General features: G+C 43.2%; 1 protein-coding gene across 2 annotated transcripts in view; it reads left to right on the top strand.

The window, feature by feature from the left end:
- LOC120050962 (SH3 domain-containing kinase-binding protein 1-like) overlaps window positions 1-14,409 on the top strand; it is a 51,962-nt gene extending 37,553 nt beyond the window's left edge. For both annotated transcript variants that reach the window (XM_038997512.1, XM_038997511.1), the window contains 12 exons: window positions 1,629-1,698; window positions 1,858-1,952; window positions 8,612-8,713; window positions 8,821-8,872; window positions 11,435-11,512; window positions 11,840-11,978; window positions 12,074-12,138; window positions 12,430-12,539; window positions 12,610-12,756; window positions 13,058-13,284; window positions 13,412-13,475; window positions 13,567-14,409. In XM_038997512.1, coding sequence (XP_038853440.1) covers window positions 1,629-1,698; window positions 1,858-1,952; window positions 8,612-8,713; window positions 8,821-8,872; window positions 11,435-11,512; window positions 11,840-11,978; window positions 12,074-12,138; window positions 12,430-12,539; window positions 12,610-12,756; window positions 13,058-13,284; window positions 13,412-13,475; window positions 13,567-13,605 — 1,188 coding nt within the window. In that variant the 3' untranslated portion in view covers window positions 13,606-14,409. The remainder of the gene's footprint in view (window positions 1-1,628; window positions 1,699-1,857; window positions 1,953-8,611; window positions 8,714-8,820; window positions 8,873-11,434; window positions 11,513-11,839; window positions 11,979-12,073; window positions 12,139-12,429; window positions 12,540-12,609; window positions 12,757-13,057; window positions 13,285-13,411; window positions 13,476-13,566) is intronic.
- The last annotated feature ends 308 nt before the right edge of the window (window positions 14,410-14,717 follow it).

The following is a 14,717-nucleotide window of genomic DNA, read 5'->3' as shown; positions in this document are numbered from 1 at the left end:
CTCTCTCTCTTCACTTTGCTCTCTCTCTTTCTCTCTCTCTCTTCACTTTGCTCTCTCTCTTTCTCGCTCTCTCTCTCTCTCTTTCTCGCTCTCTCTCTCTCTCTCTTCACTTTGCTCTCTCTCTTTCTCTCTCTCTTCACTTTGCTCTCTCTCTTTCTTTCTCTCTCTCTCTCTCTCTCTTCACTTTGTTCTCTTTCTCTCGCTCACTCTCTCTCTCTCCACTTTGCTCTCTCTCTATCTCTCTCTCTCTTGCTCACTTCTCTCTCTTCACTTTACTCTCTCTCTTTCTCTCTCTCTCTCTTCACTTTACTCTCTCTCTTTCTCTCTCTCTCTCTTCACTTTACTCTCTCTCTTTCTCTCTCTCTCTCTTCACTTTACTCTCTCTCTTTCTCTCTCTCTCTCTTCACTTTGCTCTCTCTCTCTTTCTCTCTCTCTCTCTTCACTTTGCTCTCTCTCTCTTTCTCTCTCTCTCTCTCTTCACTTTGCTCTCTCTCTCTTTCTCTCTCTCTCTCTCTTCACTTTGCTCTCTCTCTTTCTTTCTCTCTCTTCACTTTGTTCTCTTTCTCTCGCTCACTCTCTCTCTCTCCACTTTGCTCTCTCTCTCTCTCTTCACTTTGCTCTCTCTCCTTTTCTCCTGTCACACTCTCGCTTTATTACAATGGAGTCTGATTTATAACGGGACTGTGTGGATGATGGCAGGGTCATGTTTGGTTTAGGGTGTGTCTTGTGTAGTGTTTGTTGTGTATGAGTATATTGATCTGTATCAGTGTTTGTGTGTGTGAGAGTTTGGGTACGTGTCAGGCTGTGTGTGTGTGTTTGTGCTGATGTGTGTAGGATATTTTGCAGCCTGTCCTGCTGTGCGGGTGGCTGTGTAGTGGTGGTTTATGGGAAGTGTAATCGCTGTTCTCTAATGATAATTGGGCTGGTGGTGGGAGAGGGGTTTAGATGGGAGGGGGTTACTTTGGGGGGTGGGTCCTGGTAGTAGCCTTTAAACACAGATGTAGGATCAGATTGCCCAACCTCCAAAAAATACAGTGTCTACAGTTAACTTGTGTACTAGACTGACGTCTATCTTCCCCTGAGGGCTGAGGAGTATCCAGCTGTGTGTCACAGTCTGACGTTACTTTGACCAGTAGAGAGAGAGAGAGAGAGAGAGTGTGTGTGTGTGTGTGTGTGTGTGTGTGCTCCACATGGCTTGAAATTAGAACAGCTCGACAGGGTAGAAAGAGGGATGCAGTGGGAGGAAAGAAGAGAGAGAGAGTGGCAGGAAGTTGTGGAGGGAGAGGGAACTGGGACTGAAGGGGGAGAGCGAGAGGCAGGAAGTTGTTGAGGGAACTGGGACTGAAGGGGGAGAGAGAGAGGCAGGAAGTTGGAGAGGGAACTGGGACTGAAGGGAGGGAGGGAGGTGAAGAGGGACTGGGGGAGAGAGAGGGGCAGGGGGGAGAGAGAGGGGGAGAGGAGTTGGGATGTTCTTCTGAGTGTGAAACAGAGAATTGTGTGTGTTTGAGACAGACCGGGCCCTGTGTGTGTGTGTGCGTGTCACATAGACAGGGCCCAGTCTGTCCGGAATTGATCGCAAATGGAGTATTCTGGTAATGTAGTTTCCTGTGTGTTTCCCTCTTCTCTAGGCACAGGTTAGGAAATCACCCTCTGTTTCCCTGGAAACCATGAAGGCGGAACCTGAGGGCATGGTGAAAGGTGAGAGGGAGGGGCCTGGGATCTTCTAGACAGTTTCTCAATTCCTGTTTCACACCTAGAATAAGATAAAGACTCGCACCTGCTGAGTCTCTTGATTTACTTGAATAAACCTGAGTTTTGGGATTCAACGTGAGTGTCTGTATTCTGATTGGTTCCCAGGCCGTGAGCTGTGTAAGGTCATCTTCCCATACGACGCCCATAACGAAGACGAGCTGTCAATGAAAGAGGGAGAGATTGTCACCATAATCAACAGGGTGTGTGTGTCTAACCTCTGAGTGTCTATGCATGCCGTTGTGCATGTGTGTATCAGGTTTGGGGTTAATTCCACAATTCCACAATCCCATTTCAATTCCCTCTACCTGTAAATTCCAAATTCCATTTAATTCAAATTCTGGAGTAAATTCTTTATTTTAAGTGCATTAAATCCATTAACGGGGAGATGTATAAATATTGAATTCCAATTCAAGCAGCCCTTTCTACTCGTACCCGTATACGGGTTGAAAATGGCACTAATAAGCACCTAAGTTGGAACACAGTGGCTGTACAGTAACATGCTATACATGATGTCAGAGCTCTGGCTCTTCGGTTCACAGCGCTGTGTGGATTTTGACTGACAGCCGTTTTGAACTTGAGCACCGCACGCCAAGAAGTTGCCCCCATCCCTCCTGCTGATTGGGCAACTTTTGCACATTTTTGGTCACAACTTTTGCACATTTTTGCACATTTTTTTATGTAAATAAAAAAGGACTATATATTTTGAAAGATGAGACGTTGAGGATTATAATAAATACCGCTTTGATGTCATACAAGCAAGCCAAACGCCTGTGAGTGCAAATGTGCACTTCACATTTCCATATCATAAAACTAATGTCATATACAGTGTCAGCGTTTATGATCACTATGTTTGATGTACAGTTACAAGATGACATGGCGTCATATCCTGGGTTGTCCTGAACAGAAGGAGCCTATAAAGAGCTGAAAACACACCTTTCTATACGCACCAAAGACTACATGTCATATTATATTTTATAACTTAGCTAGTCATGTTGGCAATAGAGCACACCTTCAAATGATGCCCACCTGACCCAGATTGCGAATTCTAATGGACTGTTTTTGGATTGGGTAAACAACACTAATTGTGTGATTGCAGGACTGTGTTCCAACAAAACAACTCCAAGGTGTGCTTGCTCTAGTTCCTCAATGGCACAGCTAGGAGAACTTTAAAAAAGCACCTTATAGTTGAAGACTCTTCTTTGAGTCATAAAAGTGCATTGAAATGACTAAATAACTGTGCACACTTTGGAGAGGTGTGTGACCACTTGGAGACACCAGTTTTTCGTCGTATGTTGCACCTACCCCAAATATACCAAGAATATTCTTATCATGTTACTGAATATATCCAGAATATTTTCAGATTTCTTTATCAGCAAATGCAGCAAAAAGTACAGTAAATGTAAAATGATCATACAATCAACAGTGTAATGTTTGGATTCAGTCTTGTGTCAGGTGAACTGTCGTGTCCTCACCTGAACGACCAGTTCCCAAAGGAAATTGCAGAACGGAAATTACAAAGTTCTTATAGACGAGGAAAATAATGAAACACAATTCTAGCCCGGTTATGGATTGTAATAATACAACAGAAAATATAGCTTTTCTATATATTTTCAAATATAACTAATTGAAACACAAAAGCACTAATTCAACATGGTGGAGATAAAAACTCAGTAAACAGAGGGCACAGTATGTGTGGATGGTGTGTGTTTTTTTGTTGATGTGTGGCGTTGAGTGAGAAAGGAAATTGTTGCATATCCCAGAATCAATGTATTGCTGTGAGCGGGGGTGTGAGAGCTTTCAATGTTGTTCAGATGATGGATATACTTTTTGTAATGAATTATACGTCTTATTTATTTATTGTCCTATCATGGTGGAACAGCATTTTAAAATAAATTATACATTTAATTTATTTATTGTCCTATCACGGGGGACCGTGTTTCAGGGAAAGGGGTACATTTGACCTCCATCATCTTGGACGTGACAATGGTTAATAACATCTCCCCATTTCTGCCCATTTTTTTGCACAGTCTTGCAGGCCTTCTCATGCAACTGTATATGCATTCATAAATCAAGACCTTTCTTGAGTTGGGCTCTGGGATGATGGAACTGTTGAGAATGTGAGCTTATGGTTATGTGAGGGGGAAAGGGTTGAGTGTGTGTGGGTGTATGTGCGTATCCCACAACTGTTGCGAAGGAGTAAAAGATGTTAGGGACAATATAGGATGATTCAATCAATCAATCAAGTTTATTTTATATAGCCCTTCGTACATCAGCTAATATCTCGAAGTGCTGTACAGAAACCCAGCCTAAAACCCCAAACAGCAAGCAATGCAGGTGTAGAAGCACGGTGGCTAGGAAAAACTCCCTAGAAAGGCCAAAACCTAGGAAGAAACCTAGAGAGGAACCAGGCTATGAGGGGTGGCCAGTCCTCTTCTGGCTGTGCCGGGTGGAGATTATAACAGAACATGGCCAAGATGTTCAAAATGTTCATAAATGACAAGCATGGTCAAATAATAATCAGGAATAAATGTCAGTTGGCTTTTCATAGCCGATAATTAAGAGTTGAAAACAGCAGGTCTGGGACAGGTAGGGGTTCCATAACCGCAGGCAGAACAGTTGAAACTGGGACAGCAGCAAGGCCAGGTGGACTGGGGACAGCAAGGAGTCATCATGCCCGGTAGTCCTGACGTATGGTCCTAGGGCTCAGTTCCTCCGAGAGAGAGAAAGAAAGAGAGAAGGAGAGAATTAGAGAGAGCCAAGATGTTCAAAATGTTCATAAATGACAAGCATGGTCAAATAATAATCAGGAATAAATGTCAGTTGGCTTTTCATAGCCGATCATTAAGAGTTGATTCACAATAATTGTTTGCTAATATAATAATTGCTTGCAATAATGTAATTTTGGTAATGGCGAGACTGGTGAGAGGTAAAATCATTTGCATAAATTGCCTACATTACTACAAATATTGATAACTAATTATGGAAAATAAGAAACAGGATTTAAAAATGTTTTTGTTGTTGTTGATGGCTATATATAGTACACATCGAGGTGAGGGCGATGGAAATGCATTTGGCAGTTGATCTACTTCAATTCAGTAAATGGCACTGTGTGCACTTTTCAAAGGATGGATCCCAGTCTCTTCAGGGCTATGGGATACGGGGGGTCGAGGGTGGTCTGCCGGCCATTGGGATGACAACCCAACTCGGGATGAGGAGGGCTTTTAGTGGGTGGAATGGTGGGGACCAATTGGAGGTTTACTTAGTAGCAATGCAAATATCATGGTACAGAAAACATCATGTTACTTTTTATGGTACGTTTACAAACATATATTTTGATAAATAGAATTGAAAGTTGTGTCTCAGTTTGTTAAGTGTTGAAATAAGTATAGCCAGTTACAATTGTAATGGCCTAGCAGATAATAAGAAAAGACGATCAGTATTTACCTGGCCAAAAGAGAAGGAATATAATATCTATTGTTTACAGGAAACTCATTCAACAGTTTTAGATTAAGTTTTGTGGAAAAAGGACTGGGGGGGCGAAATATACTTCTCCCATGGGCAAAGGTCTGATATCATTATTACTGAAACAGGAGCCAAGTGGTATATGTAAAGATCCAGTCCATTTAAAAAAGTGGAGGCCTCTTACACTTCAGTGTTGTGATGCAAAAATCCTAGCAAAATGCTTGGTGCATAGAATTTAAAAAGTATTGTCAGATATTATTCATCCTAATCAGACAGGTTATTTACATGTACGGTACATTGGAGATAATATAAGACAAGTACTGGAAACAATAGAATACTATGTAATATCGGGGACACTAGGCCTGGTTTTCATAGCTGATTTTGAAAAGGCTTTTGATAAAGTACGACTGGAGTTCATATATAAATGCCTAGAATATTTCAATTTTGGGGAATCTCTTTATAAAATGGGCTAAAGTTATGTATAGTAACCCTAGGTGTAAAATAGTAAATAATGGCTACATCTCAGAAAGTTTTAAACTATCTAGAGGAGTAAAACAAGGTTGTCCACTATCGGCATATCTATTTATTTTTGCCATCGAAATGTTAGCTGTTAAAATTAGATCCAACAATAATATTAAGGGATTTGAAATCCGTGGCTTAAAAACTAAGGTGTCATTGTACGCTGATGATTCATGTTTTCTTTTTAAACCACAATTAGAATCTCTCCACGGCCTCATAGAGGATCTAGATACTTTTGCTATCCTCTCTGGATTAAAACCAAATTATGATAAGTGATATTACGTATTGGATCACAAAAAAATGCAAATTTTACATTACCGTGTAGTTTACCAATTAAATGGTCTGACGGAGATGTGGACATACTCGGTATACAAATCCCAAAAGAAAGAAATGATCTCACTCCAATAAATGTTTATAGAAAGTTAGCAAAAATAGATAAGGTCTTGCTACCATGGAAAGGAAAATATCTGTTTATTTGTGGAAAAATCACCCTGATCAACTCTTTAGTCATATCACAGTTTACCTATTTGCTTATGGTTTTGCCTGTGACCTGCTTTTTAAATTATATGAACAAAAAATATTCCATTTTATTTGGAATGGCAAGCCAGACAAGATTTAAAGGGCCTATTTATATAACGAATATGAAATTATAAAATATTAAAGCATTAGACCTCTCACTAAAGGCATCAGTCATACAAAAGTTATACTTAAATCCAAACTGGTTCTCTAGTAAATTGGTAGGAATGTCTCATCCCATGTTCAAGAATGGCCTTTTCCCCTTTATCCAGATTACACCTGCTCACTTTCGGTTGTTTGAAAAGGAAATAATCTCCAAAATATTGTTAGTTTTTAAACAAGCCATAGAAAGTTGGTTGCAATTTCAGTTTAATCCACCTGAAAAGACAGAACAAATAATAGAACAAATATTGTGGTTAAACTCAAATATACTATATAAATATACATTTTTAAAAAGGTATAATTTTTGTGAATGATATCATAAATAGGACTGGTAGAGTTATGTCACACATGCAGCTAACCCAGACATATGGAAATGTCTGCTCTACCCAAAATTATAACCAACTAATTGCAGCATTACCACAAAAATGGAAGAGGCAAGTAGAAGCGTAAAAAAGTAAGACACTTGTCTGTCGGCCCTGCATTAAAGAACATAAATGGTTAAAAAAGTGTGATAAATAAAAACATATTCCAATTTCATTTAAGGACCAAAAAACTGACAGCTGTGCCATATAAATTGCAAAATAGTTGGGAAGAGATTTTCGATGTACCCATTCCATGGCACATGGTTTATGAATTGATACGCAAAACAACACCAGATTCAAAACTTCAAATGTTTCAATTTAAATTACTATACAAAATTCTTGCAACCAATAGAATGTTATATATATGGGGAATACAATCTTCCCAGCTCTGCAGATTCTGCTGTGAGGAGGCAGAGTCATTAGATCATTTATTTTGGTATTGTCCATATGTAGCTCATTTTTGGTCACAGGTCCAGGAATGGCTGAAGAATTGCAACATTTGCCTAGAACTAACGCTGCAGATAGCAATATTGGGTGATTTGAAAAGACACAGTCAATCAATGAATAATATAATAATTATTTTAGCAAAAACAATCTGTAGAAGCTATGAGAATAGAAAGGTTCAGTACTTTTGTGAAGCATCACAGCACAGTTGAAAAATATATGGCAAATCCAATTAAATTCAAACATTACAATTCCATAGCTGGAAGATTGTTTTGTATTCAACATAAATGCTCCCCGTCATGAGTGAATTCAAAAATGTAATTGCAATTTAAAATGGCATTTTAATTGACCCCAACCCCGGTGTGTATTATGCTTGGGTTGCATCCAGACTGTCCTTCTCTCACGTTGGGATTGGCTGTATTACCCGTTTGGTACACGAGGGGGCGCCAAAAAGCCAATTGGGCATCTTTTACCAGAATGGTAACAAAATTAGCACAACTATAGGTGAATTTCCATGGAGGCTGCTAGCTAAATATGCTAACGAGCGCAAATGAAAATAAACGAAAAAGATAAAATGCATAAGAAATATATTGCTGCGTTTAGTAAACGCAGATCTAACTTAATTTTTTGCTTCAGTTGCGCTTCTCCACTCGGATGAGAATTCACGAACGGGCATTCTATCAGCAGACAGCCTATGACTGATGTGGAGCTACTTTTCTCTGGTACTTTTCTTGGTGTAGCCAGCCTATTTTTCTTCGGTAAAATGCAATATTAACTTTAAGCGAAACATTAGGAAATGTAGCTGGTTACATTCTTTATATGATAAACATTAGAAATATGATGGCCATGCATCATTTTTTGCAAAGAAATACCTTGCTTTTTCATTGTAAGCTCATTTACTTGTGTGGCTGGCAGCCAATTAGCGTCGCACTTCTGTAGTCATCTGATGACAATAAAGCTGTTTTCTGCCGAATGTGGTGCACTGATGTATTTTCTGGGAAGGAAAACTATAGTTGCACGTCCCTGATCACTCTATTGTAGCAAAAAAAACACTTCACTTTCAATATAAACCGTGACCCCTGTCAATAAACAGCTGGACTCACAAACATGTGACTGGCTCAACTGTTGTGGGGAACTACGTTAAGCTTCCTAATGTAAAATAATGTGACAGGTGAAATGAAGAATGTGATCTGCTTTATCTCCTAATGTATTGCACAAGTTGACTGCAGGTATTTACTTAAAGTAGCTACAAATATTCAAATGATTGAAAATAGTTTCAACGGTATTGAAACCCATCCCGTGGCTGTTTCCAAATACCCCGGTATAGAGTTTATACGGTATACCGCCCAAGCCTAGTGTGTTTAACCTGTGTATGTGGATTCTGTGTGTTGTAGGACTGTGCTGACGCGGGGTGGTGGATGGGGGAGATAGGGGGGAGAAAGGGAGTCTTCCCTGATAACTTTGTCAAGTTGTTAATACCTGATGTGGAGAAAGAGGTAAGACGCACAAATATCATTAGATTTTTTTATTGTTATTATAGTGTTCAACGAATGACATTTCATGAGAGCAAAATCACTTAGTGTTTCTTTGTGTGCGTTTGCAGAGACCAAAGAAGCCGCCTCCCCCCAGCGTCCCTTCGGGTAAACACACCACAGGTAATCCCCCATCTCCTCTCTCCACAGGCAATCCCCCATCTCCTCTCTCCACAGGTAATCTCATCTCTCCACAGGTAATCTCTCTCCACAGGTAATCCCCCATCTCCTCTCTCCACAGGTAATCTTCCATCTCCTCTCTCCACAGTAATCCCCCATCTCCTCTCTCCACAGGTAATCCCCCATCTCCTCTCTCCACAAGTAATCCCCCATCTCCTCTCTCCACAGGTAATCCCCCATCTCCTCTCTCCACAGGTAATCCCCCATCTCCTCTCTCCACAGGTAATCTCATCTCTCCACAGGTAATCTCATCTCTCCACAGGTAATCTCATCTCTCCACAGGTAATCTCCTCTCTCCACAGGTAATCCCCCATCTCCTCTCTCCACAGATAATCTTCCATCTCCTCTCTCCACAGTAATCCCCCATCTCCTCTCTCCACAGGTAATCCCCCATCTCCTCTCTCCACAGGCAATCCCCCATCTCCTCTCTCCACAGGTAATCTCATCTCTCCACAGGTAATCTCTCTCCACAGGTAATCCCCCATCTCCTCTCTCCACAGGTAATCCCCCATCTCCTCTCTCCACAGGTAATCCCCCATCTCCTCTCTCCACAGGTAATCTCATCTCTCCACAGGTAATCTCATCTCTCCACAGGTAATCTCATCTCTCCACAGGTAATCTCCTCTCTCCACAGATAATCTTCCATCTCCTCTCTCCACAGTAATCCCCCATCTCCTCTCTCCACAGGTAATCCCCCATCTCCTCTCTCCACAGGTAATCCCCCATCTCCTCTCTCCACAGGTAATCCCCCATCTCCTCTCTCCACAGGTAATCCCCCATCTCCTCTCTCCACAGGTAATCCCCCCATCTCCCCTCTCCACAGGTAATCTCATCTCCACAGGTAATCTCCTCTCTCCACAGGTAATCCCCCCATCTCCCCTCTCCACAGGTAATCTCCTCTCTCCACAGGTAATCTTCCATCTCCTCTCTCCACAGTAATCCCCCATCTCCTCTCTCCACAGGTAATCCCCCATCTCCTCTCTCCACAGGTAATCTTCCATCTCCTCTCTCCACAGTAATCCCCCATCTCCTCTCTCCACAGGTAATCTCCTCTCTCCACAGTAATCCCCCATCTCCTCTCTCCACAGGTAATCCCCCCATCTCCTCTCTCCACAGGTAATCCCCCAATTTCCTCTCTCCACAGGTAATCCCCCATCTCCTCTCTCCACAGGTAATCCCCCCATTTCCTCTCTCCACAGGTAATCCCCCCAATCCCCCCATCTCCTCTCTCCACAGGTAATCCCCATCTCCTCTCAATCCCATCTCCTCTCTCCACAGGTAATCCCCCCATCTCCTCTCTCCACAGGTAATCCCCCCATCTCCTCTCTCCACAGGTAATCCCCCCATCTCCTCTCTCCACAGGTAATCCCCCCATCTCCTCTCTCCACAGGTAATCCCCCATCTCCTCTCTCCACAGGTAATCTTCCATCTCCACAGTAATCCCCCATCTCCTCTCTCCACAGGTAATCTCCTCTCTCCACAGTAATCCCCCATCTCCTCTCTCCACAGGTAATCCCCCCATCTCCTCTCTCCACAGGTAATCCCCCCATTTCCTCTCTCCACAGGTAATCCCCCATCTCCTCTCTCCACAGGTAATCCCCCATCTCCTCTCTCCACAGGTAATCCCCCCATTTCCTCTCTCCACAGGTAATCCCCCCATCTCCTCTCTCCACAGGTAATCCCCCCATCTCCTCTCTCCACAGGTAATCCCCCCATCTCCTCTCTCCACAGGTAATCCCCCCATCTCCTCTCTCCACAGGTAATCCCCCCATCTCCTCTCTCCACAGGTAATCCCCCCATCTCCTCTCTCCACAGGTAATCCCCCATCTCCTCTCTCCACAGGTAATCCCCCATCTCCTCTCTCCACAGGTAATCCCCCATCTCCTCTCTCCACAGGTAATCCCCCATCTCCTCTCTCCACAGTAATCCCCCATCTCCTCTCTCCACAGGTAATCCCCCCATTTCCTCTCTCCACAGGTAATCCCCCCATCTCCTCTCTCCACAGGTAATCCCCCCATCTCCTCTCTCCACAGGTAATCCCCCCATCTCCTCTCTCCACAGGTAATCCCCCCATCTCCTCTCTCCACAGGTAATCCCCCCATCTCCTCTCTCCACAGGTAATCCCACTATTTTTCTTCACTTTACTGCTCCTTTATCACAATCCTCTATCTCTCCTCTCTGCTCTTCTCTGCTCAGCCACTGGTACCGTTTTGTGCGTGTCTCAATCATCAATCATCTCTCTATCTCCATCTCTGCTCTTCTCTGTTTTGTGTTATTGTGTGTAAGGGAGAGAGATAGAAACTAGGAGCAATGGTGATAATTAAACAGGCAGAGAACCAAATGGTGATAATTAAACAGGCAGAGAACCAAATGGTGATAATTAAACAGGCAGAGAACCAAATGGTGATAATTAAACAGGGAGAGAACCAAAGATAGAGATATCTATAGGGAAGAGTGTCAGTAATGTCACCCTCAGTTGACCGCTGACCCCTATGTGACTTGTAGAGAAAAGGTCAGAGGTCAGGAAGGTACCCCCGGAGCGCCCAGAGCACGTGCCTCACAGACCACCTGACGACAACAAAGGTACTACAGTACTACTACAGTAATACTATAAAAAAGCTACTAACTCTGCCTCAGATCTGATGACAACAGAGGTACTACTACTACTACTACTATACTACTACTACTACCATTACTATACTACACTATTCCACAATCATCTACAATACCTGCTTTGGCTTGCTGCAGCCTGACTACTACCCTATATGGCCCTATTCAGCCTGCCTGCCTTAACTCTCTTCGCCTCTTCAGCTGGCTCACACCTCGCCTCTACACTGTGTGCGTGTGTACGCGTGCGCGTGTGACATCCCCACTTATCCCGTCCATATATGTGTATGTGTATGTGTGTAGGTGAGGAGGTGAAGAATGGAGAGATCCCTAAGCCCGCCCTTCCGTCCATCCCTCCAAAAAAGCCCCGCCCACCAAAGACAAGCTCCTCCCACCTCCCTCCCCGAGGCCCAGACAGACCTGAGAGACCTCCTTCTGTACCGTCAGTACACACACACACACACACACACACACACACACACACACACACACACACACACACACACACTAAAGTTGTCAACTGGTCTGCCTGTTCAGGTGTGAGAGCCCTACGTCTGAGAGTGGGACTCCAGATCCTGCCTCTGACATGTCAAAAGACGTTGGTGAGTTTGACTGAGAGGACAAAGGGCAGACCTGGGCAGTTTGACAGTTATGTGACAGGACACTAGTCCAATCAGAGTAGGGAGTTGGCTGACTTAAGAGACAGAGAGGTTTGAATATGAATGAAGATCCTCAGTTCTCTCTCTCTCTCTCTCTGTCTCTGTCCATATGTGAGGAGTTAGCTGCCCTAGCCTTCATATTGGTCAGGGAACTGTGTGTTTGTTTGTGCCTGTTCTCTGGTAAGATCTTATGTGTTCCTGTGGATTAACAATATAATGTATGTCTGTGTGTAGATGTGGTTTATTTGGACTCGCTAGTCTTGTCTACAGAGAAACTAAGCCATCCCACCGCAATGCGACCAAGAGTCCTCGTCCGCAGACCACGCTCCCTGATCATCAGCACAGTAAGTGTACGCACACACACACATTCTTTTCTTTAACATGTCTTGATGACACCTCTCTCCTCTCTCTCAGTCTTCTCTGTCCAGTATTGACCTGCTGGACTCTCCTCCGGTGGAGGAGCAGAGAAGGGGGAAGGACAGAGAAAAGGAGAAACTGCAGGACTCCTTGTGTCCTAGACCAGTAAATGTCTCTAAGAGGAAAGCACTTCCCACCATCACTGTAAGAATTTGTTGAATTTAAATGTGTTGAGTTATATTTTAGCAGTGAATCAGAGTGTATTGTGTGTAGTATATTGTGTGTGTTTGTGTATTCCTGGATCATCAAGTTGGCCTGCGAAAAATTAAAAGGATTTCTGGTTTATTAATGAACCTAGACCTGTGTATGAGTTGCTGATGGAAACAATAGAATCAATCCATGCCCATTTCAAGCATATCTTCCTAACAAATGGGAAGTTATTTCCAAACATTTAAGTAAGTTAGCTGGCTAACTCATGAATCCTGATTTGTGCCATACTCCACAGGTACCTGACAGTAAGGGTGTGCTGACACCCAAGCCTGCTGTCCTTCACCCACCGTCGACAGAAAGCCTGGCCCTCCGCCCTATAAGCCCCTCCCCTTCATACGCAAAACCCACCTCTTCATGTATAAGCCCCTCCCCTGAGCCCAGGCCGATGCCCACCCTGGAGGAGCTGAGGGGACAACTGAGAGAGCTGAGAGCCTCTGTAGAACTGCTGAAGAGCCAACACAGGTGTGTGTGTGTGTGTGTGTGTGTGTGTGTGTGTGTGTGTGTGTGTGTGTGTGTGTGTGTGTGTGTGTGTGTGTGTGTGTGTGTGTGTGTGTTTTAATAGTGTGAGTGACTGGTGTCTCTGTCCCAGGCAGGAGATGAAGCAGTTGTCCAGTGACCTGGACGAGGAGAAGAGTATCCGCCTCACTATGCAGGTGAACACATCTAGTGCTAAACAACATTCATTTACCGCTGCTACATTTTTCATCTTAGCTGTACATTACATTTGGTGTTTGTCTTTTTCAGATGGAGGTGGAGAAGATTAAGAGGAGTTTATTTAAATGACCTTTCACCCTCCCCGGCGCATATTGATGACGTCACCTCACGCTGGAGCCAGAGTGTGATGTCATCCCGGGGCAGGGTTCAGATGAACTAGTTTGTGCCAGAAATCAACATCAATGACAGACGATCCCAATCCCCTCTTGTCTGTGTTGAAAAGGCTTGCTTATTTTTTTGTTTCCTGCTATCTGATTGGAGTGTTCTGGATCAAGGGCGTAGCCTCACTAGTACTCTGTCCGACACCACGCTACTCAAAACACCTGGAACACCTTCACCTGCTGTTTGTTTGTGTGTGTGTGTGTGTGTGTGTGTGTGTGTGTGTGTGTGTGTGTGTGTGTGTGTGTGTGTGTGTGTGTGTGTGTGTGTGTGTCAGCATACAATGTTTCTATGGCAACCCCACACTGTGGCCTTCCTTCCTGTTTTAGATGTCTTTCTTTCTGATGACATAAAGACCGTTTCTGATGACATAAAGACCGTTTCTGATGACATAAAGACCATTTCTGATGACATAAAGACCATTTCTGATGACATAAAGACCGTTTCTGATGACATAAAGACCGTTTCTGATGACATAAAGACCGTTTCTGATGACATAAAGACCATTTCTGATGACAAAGACCATTTCTGATGACATAAAGACCATTTCTGATGACATAAAGACCGTTTCTGATGACATAAAGACAGTTTCTGATGACATAAAGACAGTTTCTGGACTTCATATCTCCAGGAAAGTGAAATAGACTTTTATATTCCAGTGTTCTAAAGATGAAGATTATGGATGTGTGCCGATTTTAATAAAAGTTTAAAAAAACTCAACCAACCTGTTTCTGTCTGTCACCCTACCCCCAGTAGGGGGAGCCACAGTATCAGTTACTCTGTCTCAGACTACCTTACCCAACCCAAACATACACATTTTTTATTTTACTTTTATTTAACTAGGCAAGTCAGTTAATAACAAATTCTTATTTTCATTGACGGCCTAGGAACAGTGGGTTTAACTGCCTTGTTCAGGGGCAGAACGACTGATTTTTACCTTGTCGGCTCGGGAATTCAATCTTGCGACCTTTCGGTTACTTGTCCAATGCTCTTACCACTAGGCTACCTGCCACCCCACATGT

This window comes from Salvelinus namaycush, chromosome 7 (assembly GCF_016432855.1).
Source record: "Salvelinus namaycush isolate Seneca chromosome 7, SaNama_1.0, whole genome shotgun sequence".
In the NCBI taxonomy this organism is placed as follows: Eukaryota; Metazoa; Chordata; class Actinopteri; order Salmoniformes; family Salmonidae; genus Salvelinus; species Salvelinus namaycush.
Note: the sequence above shows the minus strand (reverse complement) of the source record. Positions and strands in the feature narration are given on the sequence as shown.